Genomic DNA, 12,923 nt, shown 5'->3' with positions numbered 1-12,923 from the left:
CCTGACTTGCACCCCTTGTTTTCATTCTATTCCATTCCATTCTTTCTGTTCTGTTCTGTTCTGTTCTGTTCTGTTCTGTTCTGTTCTGTTCTGTTCCATATTCCATTCCATTTCTTTCTGTTCCGTTCCGTTCCGTTCCGTTCCGTTCCGTTCCATTCCATTCCATTCCATTCCATTCTATTCTATATTCTCTTCTCTTCTATTTCTATTCCATTCCATTCCGTTCCGTTCCGTTCCGTTCCATTCCATTCCATTCCATTCTATTCTATTCTGTATTCTCTTCTCTTCTATTTCTATTCCATTCCATTCCGTTCCGTTCCGTTCTGTTCCATTCCATTCCATTCCATTCCATTCTATTCTATATTCTCTTCTCTTCTATTTCTATTCCATTCCATTCCATTCCGTTCTGTTCTGTTCTGTTCCGTTCCGTTCCATTCCATTCCATTCCATCCCATTCCATTCTATAAAATAGGAGGAGGAAAGTGTGCTGGATAGATTTTCTGCCTTGAGTTATTTGTAAAAAACGATAAAGGCTGAATATAATCAATCAATTAACAAACAAACAAACAAATGAAAAATTTGGTCTTTCTTCTCAGCAGGCCAGACAATTTCTTTCCCTACTTGTGTACTGCTTCATAGAGTTCTAAAATTGAAAAGGGCCTTTCAGGCCCTTAGATACACCTCCTGCTCCATGCGGGAATAAAAATTAAAGCCTAACTGACAGTGGTGAGCCATCTATTTAATAGCAATAGCACTTAGACTTATATGCTACTTCACAGTGTTTTACAGCCCTCTCCAAGCAGTTCACAGAGTCAGCCTCTTGCCCCCCAACAATCTGGGTCCTCATTTTACCCAACTCGGAAGGATGGAAGGCTGAGTCAACCTTGAGCAGGTCAGGATTGAACTCCTGGCAGTGGACAAAGTCAGCCTGCAATATTCTAATCATTGCACTACCATGGCAAGAAAGGAAGGAAGGAAGGAAGGAAGGAAGGAAGGAAGGAAGGAAGGAAGGAAGGAAGGAAGGAAGGAAGAAGGAAGGAAGGAGGGAGGGAGGGAGGGAGGGAGAAAAGGGAGGGAGAGAAAACACAGGAAGGAAGGAAGGGCCTTTAGACTTATATATCGCTTCACAGTGCTTTTACAGCCCTCTCTAAGCAGTTTACAGAGTCAGCCTATTGCCCCAACAATCTGGGTCCTCATTTTACCCACCTCGGAAGGATGGAAGGCTGAGTCAACCTTAAGCCTGGTGAGATTTGATCTGCCAAACTGCAGGCAGCCGACAGTCAGCAGGAGTAGCCTGCAGTACCGCACTCTAACCACTGCGCCACCGCAGCTCATTAAAGAGAAAGTGCAAGAACATTACACATGTAACAACTACGATATTTGTTCACCCCCCCACTCTAACAAATTTGCCCACAAAATGTAGGAGAACTGTGCCTGGAAATCCTGCAATAGACGAACGTGATGCTCACAGCCTGCTCTTATAAACCATTAGCCCGACATTGTATTTTCTATATTACGCTAGCTAGGCTAACAATGTTATGAATGGATTGTTATCTCCCCATACAGAATGCATCTGATACTTTTCTCTTTTTTGAGGCTCTGGTTTTGATCTCCCAAGGAGCAGCGATCAGATGATTGCAGGGAGAGTTCAGCAGCATTTAGGCTGGCCCTTATGAACAAATTCAACCAGGTGTTTTTTTCTGTGGCAGCAGGGAACTGGATGTCTTTAGAAATGCTCTGAATTATTTTTCCCTCTCAGCCATGGCAATAAGACTTCTAGAATCAGCATAAAATATCTAATATTCAACACTGCAGCAATTGATGACTTGGGCTCCTCTGGAAATACTTGTGTTTTAAACTTTAAAAAGCAAAGGAGGAGGAAGAGAGAGGAAGAGAGGGAGAGAGAGGGGGAGAGGGAGAGCAAGAGAGAGCAAGAAAGAGAGCAAAAGAGTGAGAGTGAGAGAGGGAGGGAGACAAAGAGAGGGAAAGAAAAAGAGAAGGAGAAAGAGTGCAAAAGAGAGCAAAAAAGAGTGAGTGAGTGAGAGAGTGAGAGAGAGAGAGAGAGAGAGCCAACGAGAGGGAGAGAGAGCGAGAGAGAGCAAAAATGAGTGAAAAGGAGAGAGAGAGAGACAAAGAAAGGGAGAAAGAGAGAGCAAGAGAGAGAGCAAAAGAGTGAGAGTGAGAGAAAGAGAGGGAGAGGGAGAGGGAGAGAAAAAGAGAGGGAGAAAGAGAGAGCAAGAGAGAGCAAAAAAGAGTGAGTGAGTGAGAGAGAGAGAGAGCCAAAGAGAGGGAGAGACAGCAAGAGAGAGCAAAAATGAGTGAGAAGGAGAGAGAGAGAGAGAGAGACAAAGATAGGGAGAAAGAGAGAGAGAGAGCAAAAGAGAGAGAGAGAGAGAAAGCAAAAGAGAGAGAAAGAGAGAGCAAAAAAGAGGGAGAGGGAGAGAGAGAGAGACCCAAAGAGGGAGAGGGAGAGAGAGAGCAAGTGACAGCAAAAAAAGTATGTGTGTGTGAGAGACAGAGCAAAAGAGAGAATGAAGAGTGAGAGAGAAAGAGAGAGAAAGAGATAGAGCAAAAGAGTGAGCAAGTGAGAGAGAGAACATGCAGCTATAGAAAATATTGGCTTCTTATTTCCAAGTTGCTCTAACGCACTGTAAGCCGCACTGAGTCTCCAGAGAAGGGCGGCATATAAATCAAATTAAAAAAAAAAAAGTTACAACTGGTTTTCAAGAAAATTACATCTACTCATTGAGATGTGTTTATGGAGAATGGGGACAAAAGACAACGCATGTGTCATGACAGTAGCATCATTTTCCCACTATAATATACTATAACAGCACCCTAATTTTTCTATCATAATCTTTATGACACTTTTTGGTTCTAGCTCTGCTGACTTATGCCAGTTATGGGGAAATAGTTTTCTTATAACTAAGCTATAATAGATACTTAGCCTAACATATCTACATTTTTTACAATTTTCCTACATGGGTAGTCATGGCAAATACAATACAAATATTGAAGATACCTTACCTATGAGAAGTGCATCCAGAAGACGCATTTTTTTGTGTTGGTGCTCATTTGGTGGCATAGCGTCCCATCACTGGTTAAACTGATTCCAGAACTGTCTTCCTTTCAGAAAGTCACCAGGACAGTGTTTCTCCTCAGTACCTTGAAATGTGAGATTGTCCAATGTAAACTATTTAAATTGTTGAAAGGAAACAGGCCTAATAAAAGAGGTGGAGTTGCATTGTATGCAAGAACACCTCTACACCTCTAACGAAATGTAACAAACCAAATATGAAAACCTTCATGAATGCATAAAAGGGAAAAAGAATGACATTGTTCTGCCCCAGCTACGGACCCAAAGAACGCAGCACACATAAAGTCCGTATAAACCTTAGTCTACTAAATAAACCAGTATTTTACAACAACGGCTGTTAATCAACCGCACTAACAGCTGCCAAGAATTCAAAGAACAATGGCTGAAAGCTTACTATGGTTGGCAGAATGCCCAGAAGCAATTTGCAGGAAGCTGATAAGATAAGCAAGACAAGACATGAAGGTATGTGAACGAAGTTGTTCCCTGCAAATTGCTTCAGTCAGCATTCCTCCTTAAATAGGCTAAGGGAGTGGCCAATTAGGCCCAAGCCTTACTCTCGAGGAGACCTCCTCCTGAGGAGCCACTCCTGCCTTTTGGCAGCTTTGTGTGCCCGTGCATCTAGGAGAGCTCCTTCTCTTCGTCCTCTTCACTTAAGGGAGCTTCTGGGGGTTCTGAAGGCCCTGGCTGAATCCCTGCCTCTGGCACCACATCTTCTCCAGCCTCCTCATTGTCTGACTCGAGTGCCAGCTGCACAGGCTGCTGGCGCAGGACCACACCAGCCTCCTCACTGTCTGAATCAGCTACTAGCTGCACAGGCCATGTACGGGCCACAACAGACATTGCCATAGGTGTATACTACAAAACACCCAACAAAACAGAAGGAATAGATGAACGTGTCAGGTATGCTTCCTTCAGTATCCAGGAAAGAAAACCCCAAACTCAAGCATTTTGAAGAATCTGGTACTTTTACTGAATATGAAAAGATTAACATCCCAGTGAAAAGCTGGAAGTGATCAAAACGCGCGAAATGCATCTACTAAGCTTCTTCCCCCCCTCGTGTTTATAGTTTCTCAGCCAATCTAAAGGTCTTCCAAAGATCAGGTGGCAACACGTCTGGCAGCGTCATCCATCAGGAATGTCAAGACAGTTGGTCGGCCATCCCCTTCTGAAATTTAGTTTCGATTCCCACGAAGTCCCCTCCTACAAAGACAAACCCCCTCCTGCTCTCTTCCCCCCCTTTGCTCCATACCTAATCCCTCCCCGTTTCTTATGGCAGCTAAAGCAGGAAAGCTGATGCTGACATTCGGCCCCTCTTGCAGAAGAGACGTTAGTCCTAATTAAAAGGAAAAAGAGAAAGAGAAACAGAATATATACAATGATCAAGGTTTATCAGGGTATTTGGCATAGAACTGTTGTACTTTCTTGGGAGCTCGGACATCCCGTTTATTTACCCATTCAGCCTGAGATAGTGGAAAATGTTTCCAGGCAATCAGATATTGGACTTTACCATGGTGTTTTCTAGAGTCCAAGATTTCCTTAACCTCAAAATGTTGCTCCCCTTCTACGAGGATGGGAATTGGAGGGTTGCTATGATCAACCCTTAGGGGAGATGAGTGTTCAGGTTTCAATAAACTAACATGAAATACAGGATGTATTCGTCTCAAGGTTTTTGGTAATTCTAATTCAACTGTCACTGGATTTATCAGTCTGATCACACGGAATGGTCCTACATACTTAGGCCCCAGCTTTTTAGACCTCTGGGTGGTTTGTAAGTATTTGGTAGACAAATAGACTTTATCCCCCACTTTGTAAATGTGAGCTGGGGACCTTTTCTTATCGGCTTGTGCCTTATGAGCTCGGTGTGCCTCATCTAATGCCTTCTGAGTCACTGTCCAGGTGCTCCTTAATTGTTCTATCCAATCTATCAAAGAGGGATTTTGGGGATCATCTTGAGGTAACTCGGGAATGGGTACAAAATCCTGGCCCGATGCAACCTTAAAAGGGGTGAATCCGGTGCTACTATGCACAGAATTGTTATACGCCACTTCTGCAAATGGCAACAAGTCTACCCAATTGTCCTGTTGGTAATTCACGTAACATCTAAGGTATTGTTCGAGTACCCCATTGGTTCTTTCACAAGCACCATTTGTCTGAGGGTGGTGACTGGAACTCAACCCCTGTGCGGAGCCTATCAATCTTAAAAATTCTCTCCAGAAACTGGAAGTAAATTGCACACCCCTATCAGAAATTATTCTTCTCGGAGACCCATGTAGTTGGTAAATCTGCCGAATAAATAACTTTGCGAGGGTTTTTGCTGAAGGGATCTTTGAGCAAGGTATGAAATGTACTTGTTTAGAAAACAAATCAGTTACTACCCAAATGACAGTGCAGCCCTCACTGTCGGGTAAGTCCACCACAAAATCCATAGATATTTCCTTCCATGGGGCGTTCGGTCTAGCCACACTTTGCAGTAATCCAGGGGATTTTCCTGGAGGTCTTTTAGCCGAGGCACATACTGGACAGCTAGCCACATATGCCTGTATGTCCTTTTTTAGTGCAGGCCACCAAAACTGTCTCTTAACAAGATGTAAAGTTTTGACAAACGCAAAGTGTCCTGCGGCTTTGGCATCATGCGCATATTTCAATACGGTTGGTCTTAATGTGGTCGGAACATACAATTTCGATCCAACCCAAGCTAGTCCATCGCGAAGTGTGCATTCATTCGAGTGGAGTTTAAACCACTCGTCAGCTTTTAGTGCTTCTCGTAACTTTTCGAGTAAATCCCCTGAGAGTTCTGGATTGGTTTTACTCTGCGCTCTGGTAGTGACAGGTGTTGCCAATTGCGTTAAGGGGATCATTGGTTGAACCAGTTCCTTCTTTATGCTGTTGTACTGTGGCAATCTGGAAAGTGCGTCTGCCATGAAATTTTTTCCCCCAGGAAGGTAACGTAAAGTGAAATTGAAACGCTTGAAATGTTGGGCCCAGCGTGCCTGTTTGGGTGACAATTTGCGTGGTGTTTTTAATGCTTCTAGATTCTTATGGTCAGTCCACACCTCGAAAGGATGTTTTGCCCCCTCCAAAAATTGTCTCCATGTTAACAGCGCCCATCTAACTGCAAACGCTTCCTTCTCCCATATGGCCCATCTCCTTTCTGTTTCAGATAGTTTACGGGATGTGTAAGCACAGGGTTGTAATATTCCATTCTCATTCTTTTGCAAGAGTATCGCTCCTACGGCAACGTCGCTAGCATCCGCTTGTATTACAAAAGGTTGTTCTATGTCGGGGTGTTTGAGCACAGGTTCAGCTGCAAACAGCCGTTTCAGTTTTTCGAAAGTGGCCTGACAGTCCATAGTCCATTCTAGTGGTTTCGAGGGTTTGGGTTTTATTTCCCCTTTTGTTTTGAGCAAGTTTGTAATTGGCAATGCGATTTTTGCGAAAGAGGGGATAAATTGTCTATAAAAGTTAGCAAACCCTAAGAAACTCTGTAACTGTTTACGGGTGCGTGGTGCGGCCCATTCCATTACTGCCCGGACCTTTTCCGGGTCCATCTCTATTCCCTCATGCGATATACGATATCCAAGATAGTCGATTTTGTCTTGATGGAATTCACATTTAGAAAGTTTGGCATAGAGTTCAGCTGCTCTGAGTTTATTCAAGACCGCTCGAACCAGTCTGACATGGTCGGCCATGTTGTCAGAATAAATTAGAATATCGTCCAAATAGACCAACACCCCCTTATATAGATGCTCATGCAACACTTCGTTGATCAACTGCATGAATACGGCCGGGGCCCCCTGTAGTCCAAAAGGGAGTACTCTAAATTGGAAACACCCCAGTGGGCAATTAAATGCTGTCTTCCATTCATCTCCCTCTTTTATTCTCACTCGGTAGTATGCCTCTCTTAAATCAAGTTTGGTAAAAAAATTTCCCTTTCCTAAATGGGCCAACATGTCCTTCATAAGTGGGAGGGGATAGACATTTTCCACGCAAATGGCGTTCATGTTTCTATAATCAACAACTAATCTGAAGGATCCATCTTTCTTTTCGCGAAACATTACTGGCGCTGCTACCTTGGGTTTGGCTCGTTCGATAAATCCCCGTTCTAAGTTTTTGTCAATAAAATTCCAACAATGTCGGCTGGTGACCCCCAGGGGGAGAGCCTTCTCTGTGGCGGTGCCCGCCCTCTGGAACAACCTCCCCCCAGAGCTACGTACAATAACAGACCTCCGGATTTTTCGTCGGGCCCTAAAAACCCATTTATTTCAACTAGCTGGGCTGGCTTGAGTCAAATTTTAAACGGATTTTAAATTGGAATGTTTTAATTACGGCCAAAATTATTTAATTATTTTAAACAGATTTTAGATTTTGTATGTTTTGTATGTATGTCTTGTTTTTTACTTTGGCTGTTCACCGCCCTGAGTCCTACATTGGAGAAGGGCGGTATAGAAATTTAAACAAATAAATAAATAAATAAATAAATTCCTCCAATTCTTGAGGTGTCATGGGGTATATTTTTGGTTTGGGAAGCTTCACCCCTGGGAGTATTTCAATGGTGCAGTCAGTGGCCCTGTGGGGAGGCAGATTATCAGAAGCTTTTTCACTAAACACTTCCTTGAGGTCCCAATATTCCTTCGGAATTTTCTCTTCTCCCTCAATATAGTTAAGGGCTACTGCGGCCCCTTCTGGTCTTATGTCGTCCCTTAGGGAGGGGCCTTCCTTTTCTGGAGGTGGTTCTGCCGTACGGATGCGCAGGACCCCCGTTTTCCAATTTACTCGTGGGTTCCATTTTCGAAGCCAGGGCAGTCCTAGAATTAGGGGCCTTTCCATGCCAGGGGCTACAATAAAGCTGAGCTTTTCTATGTGATTCCCCAACTGTAGTTCGAGGGGTTCGGTCATAAAACTAGCTGCCCCCCCCCTGCAATCGACCCATCTAATTGACAAAAAGCAATGGGTCTTTTTAAAGTTTTCAGTCTCAGTCCCATTTCCTCCACTACTTTGGGGCTAATTATGCACCTAGTGCACCCCGAGTCCAACAGGGCTAACAATTGCGTGTGAGTTCCTGTGGAGGGCACCCTTACTTCTACGGGGATGAGTAAGGGTTCTTCCGTGTGACTCACCCGTTCATCGGTGTCCGAGTCGGAGTCTGTCTCGCTGTCGTCATCGTTGGTCGGAGTTCCCAACTCACGCTGGTTCCGGGGAGTGAACTCAACGACTTCTCCTTTCAGGGCGGTGCCGTGGGTTTTGGCGGGTATTTTATCGCTTTTCTTTTGGCTGGCCCCGGTGGCTTTTGGCGGTGGTTTGGAGAAACATTCGGCCGCCTGGTGACCCTCCTTCCCACATTTGAAACAGGTGAAGGGCTTTGACTTGGGTTTGAATTCGGTCTTCCCGCCAGTCATCTTGGCCGCCCCCTTACGGTAGAGAGAGGATGACTGGTCCCCCATCCGCCTTCCTCGGAGTTCGCTCCGTTTCAGCTCGATCTCCACATCCTCAGCTAGATGTACCATCTATCCAAATCATCGGGGACCCCCATGCTCCTGCAATCTCGATATATCTCATCATTCAATCCATCCTTGAAACTCTCCAAAAGCGCCATTTCTGACCAGCCTGTCATATAAGGTGCCAGTTCACGAAACTCTTGGATATACTCTGCCACCGGCCTCCGGCCCTGCTGAATGCTCTTCATTCTGAGTTCTCGCCTTTCGTTCAGCTAAATGGTCTTCAAAACGTCTTCTAAGGGCCCTCATGAACTGGTTGTAATTTCTCAGCAGGAGGGAGTTGTTATTGTGGAGAACTACCATCCACTCAGCCGCCACTCCCTCTAGGGCATTCGCAACGCTTCTGACTTTAGCAGCATCTGTTTCGTAGTCCTCCCCCCAATCCTGCATGTGGTTCCACACTTGGGTCAGGAAAAATCCCAAGGTTTTAGGATTTCCATCAAACTTTCCAGGAAGGGGGGGGGATTTTTGGCTTTTTACGTCTGCGGGGGGGGGGCTGCAGGGCTGGGGTTCTCTGGCCGGCTGCATCTCTTCCTCGAGCTGCCGAAGCCTGGGATGTTCCCTCCTCAAACTCTTCCTCTCCCCCGCAGGCTGTCTCTTCTGCCTCCCCCCTGGGGTCTGCTTCCCCCTTCTCCACAGGAGTTTCAAAAGACTCACGGTTTTTTCTGCTTTCTTCCACATCACAGATAAGCTGCAAGGCTTGATCTATCATGAGACGTTCCTTCTGCTGTTGCATCCACACTGCCTCCCTTTTTCGGGGTCTGGAAGTCGTCACTCCCCGGGGATTCTCCCCCCAGTCCGGCAGTCTGCCCACACCTTTGGACCATCTAGCTTCCTCCGGTTCCAAACGGAGTTTTTCCAGCCATTCTGCAGTTTCTCTTTCCGACTGGAGGGAGGTTGAACTCGCTGCCCCCATCTTCCCTTCGTCATCACTCCCTCGATCTGACATACTTTGGATTTTCAGTCCCCTCGGGTTTTGTCCGGGATGACTGAGATAACTTCCAGCTTAATGTCAGGTATGCTTCCTTCAGTATCCAGGAAAGAAAACCCCAAACTCAAGCATTTTGAAGAATCTGGTACTTTTACTGAATATGAAAAGATTAACATCCCAGTGAAAAGCTGGAAGTGATCAAAACGCGCGAAATACATCTACTAAGCTTCTTCCCCCCCTCGTGTTTATAGTTTCTCAGCCAATCTAAAGGTCTTCCAAAGATCAGGTGGCAACACGTCTGGCAGCGTCATCCATCAGGAATGTCAAGACAGTTGGTCGGCCATCCCCTTCTGAAATTTAGTTTCGATTCCCACGAAGTCCCCTCCTACAAAGACAAACCCCCTCCTGCTCCCTTCCCCCCCTTTGCTCCATACCTAATCCCTCCCCGTTTCTTATGGCAGCTAAAGCAGGAAAGCTGATGCTGACAGAACGTTTTACTGATCAGGTAGCTAAGGTGAGTCGGAAGCACAGTACAATAGTAAAGGAGAACTTTAATTATCCTGACATCAATGGAGAGACACACTCTACAACAAAGTGGGAGATCAAACAGGTTCCTGATGAACCTAGAAGAAAACTTCATCACCAAAAGATAGAGGAGCAGGGGTGGGATTCAGTCAAGCAAACCAGATGCTAATTTTACATCTGGTTCGCCAAACTAGTAGTTGCAAGGCATGGCTGGCCCTGCCCACCCTGCCCCTCCCCTCCCAGGGGTCTTCACGTGGCCCGTTTTGGATGCGAAGTAAGTGCAGTGCCCGTGTGGAGACTCTGGGAGGGCAAAAAATGGGCCTCCTGGAAGTTTCAGAAGTCCAGAAACGGGCCCGTTTCCAGCCTCCGGAGGGCCTCCAGAGCCCCAGGGAGGCCCTTTTTGGCCTCCCGGAGGATTGAGGAAAACCTCCGGAGCCTGGGGAAGACGAAAAGCGATCCCTGCCATGGTGCAGGAGGCCAAGTAGGCCACGCCTCCATGGCCACACCCACCTAGCAACCGCAGAGAACCGGCTGCTAAATTTTTTCAATCCCACCCCTGTAGAGGAGAGAACTAGAGAGTGAGCTACACTGGACTTAATTCTAATTAACAAAGAGGAAATGATAGAAAGGGTTGAAGTCGTGGGAACTTTGGGGAAGGATGACCATGTCATATTGAAATTCAACTTAATCGAGGCATTTGGGGGCTTGTACCGTGTTATCGTTGTTATGATTATGATTTTTATGTTCTTTTCGTTCTTGTTTTTTGACGATGCTGACTTTTTAATTGTTTCTGTTTTTAATTTTTTACGAATATAAACTGCCATGGGCTTTGGCAATGAATAAAAAAAAATAACTATTATCTCTGCCAGCAAAAGGGCAGGCATAGTTAAATTCAATTGCAATTCAGAATGAGGTCAGAAAATGCCCCTTTTCCTGGGCTGTTCAAAGAACCATGTTTCAATGCCTATCTAAACACATTCAATAAGATAGCACTAGCACTTAGACTTATATACTGCTTCACAGAGCTTTACAACCCTCACCTTGAGCTGGTCAGGATTGAACTCCTGGCAGTGGGCAAAGTCAGCCTGCAATATTCTAATCATTGCACCACCATGGCAAGGAAGGAAGGAGGAAGGAAGGAAGGAAGGAAGGAAGGAAGGAAGGAAGGAAGGAAGGAAGGAAGGAAGGAAGGAAGGAATGAATAATACTTAGATTTATATACTGCTTCACAGCCCTCTCTAAGTGGTTTACAGAGTCAGCATCTTGCCTCCCCCAACTATCTGGGTCCTCTTTTTACCCACCTTGGAAGGATGGAAGGCTGAGTCAACCTTGAGCCAGTCAGGATCGAGGGAATGAAACTCCTGACACCCACCCATGTTGTGGCTGCTCCATTGTTTGAGGTCTTCAAGAAAAGATTGGACAATAATTTGTCTGGGATAGAATAAGAACTGGCCAAGCCTATGATTCTAAGGTTGGGCCCAAGCAGACTTTTATGGTTAGGGGAAAAGAACCTATTTTACAAAGTAAAGATGGGCACAAGAAAAGGCATACCAGTAGTTCTCATAGAATGCAACTAGAAACTCAGTTGCCAGCATCATCCACTGCATGAATTCCCAGTTCTCTTTAGGTCATGGTGAGCAGCTCCTTGTTCTTCCAACAGCTTCTGATGGTACGCAGATGCAACCAGTGACTCCAGCTGACTAGAAAGTGGAAATCTGTTCCTTATTCTTAGGAAATCAAATTGAAAAAGGACAAGTGTCCATAATGTAGATTTAATAAATGTTGTGGTCCGCCAGCAGCCTGCGGAGCTGGCAGCAGAATCGGACAGTAAGGAGGCTGGGGAGGACCATGGGCCAATCCTGGAGTCTGGGGAAGGCTCGGGCGAGGGCTCTGCATTGGAGGCAGAGAAAGGGCCATCTGGGAGGTATGTGCTGCCTCCAGAGCCTCCAGAGTCGGACCTCAGCGAGGCAGAGGAACAGGGGGAGCTGTTCCCAGTGCGCGCATGCGCAGAGCTGCGCAGAGCTGCCAGAAGGCAAGTACAGCTAAAACCAAAGGGACGACTCGGGAGTAGGGCTGGGAGATGATTAGCCCCTCCCATAAGACTTAAAAGAGGAGCAAAGGCATGTGGGCCTTTGCAGGAAGCAACATTTGTTCATTCGGTTCAGCTTAAAGCCTGAAGCTCTGTTTGATTCTGGCCTCCATGTGGCTTTGCCAATTAGGTCTTTGGCAGCGTGTCGAGGGAGATAAAGGTCAGCGATTATCCCGAAGGACTTCTTCTGAAGGACTCTTTTTAACTAATTGGGACTCATCTGTGAATGAACAGAATTCACAGCTGTTGCAATAAAAGAGGTTTTTGGACTGCTCGTGTGCTTTAATGACTCAGGAAGCCTAGGTCAGAACAATGAAGAACACAGCTGGCGATCTCTGAGCCATTCTGATTATCAGTTGATTAGATGTAATTTTGTTAGCCAATGCAAGTAATGAATAAGTAGGAAAGTAAGCAAGCAACTAACAACTAACTAACTGAATATGTAAGTAAATATCAATATTATTTATTGTGATCTTATTGTACAGAGGACACAACTTTGTACTTTCATCACAGTATCTGACAAAAGCATGTTAGTCATGTTGTTGTTCTTCCTTGCCTGTGGCCCCTCATGATTGAGGCCCCTTCCCCAACAGCAATTCCTCTCTTCCTCCTCCTCCTCCTCCTGTGTTTTCTTCTAACAGCAATCCTGCAGGGTAGATTGGCCTAAGAGACCAAAGACCATCAGCTCACTCAGGCTGGCTTGCAATCTGATTCACTCTATTTCTTATTCAAAACCTCAATTGTGTGGATATCATCTTGGCTTTCATAGATTACGTGCAGGGCTAG

The 12,923-nt window shown here is 45.5% G+C and overlaps 1 protein-coding gene across 1 annotated transcript; it reads right to left on the bottom strand.

Annotated features, from left to right (window-relative positions):
* Window positions 1–3,998: 3,998 nt before the first annotated feature.
* LOC148112093 (uncharacterized) lies at window positions 3,999–8,601 on the bottom strand. The gene is made up of 2 exons (XM_087878597.1): window positions 8,215–8,601; window positions 3,999–4,430 (listed from the first exon to the last, which is right to left on the bottom strand). Exons 1-2 carry the CDS (start codon window positions 8,599–8,601, stop codon window positions 4,425–4,427), a joined length of 393 nt encoding a protein of 130 aa, XP_087734723.1. The 3' UTR covers window positions 3,999–4,424.
* Between the last annotated feature and the right edge of the window lie 4,322 nt (window positions 8,602–12,923).

This window comes from Pantherophis guttatus, chromosome 14 (genome assembly GCF_059756535.1).
Source record: "Pantherophis guttatus breed Tessera chromosome 14, ASM5975653v1, whole genome shotgun sequence".
Classification (NCBI taxonomy): Eukaryota; Metazoa; Chordata; class Lepidosauria; order Squamata; family Colubridae; genus Pantherophis; species Pantherophis guttatus.
Note: the sequence above shows the minus strand (reverse complement) of the source record. Positions and strands in the feature narration are given on the sequence as shown.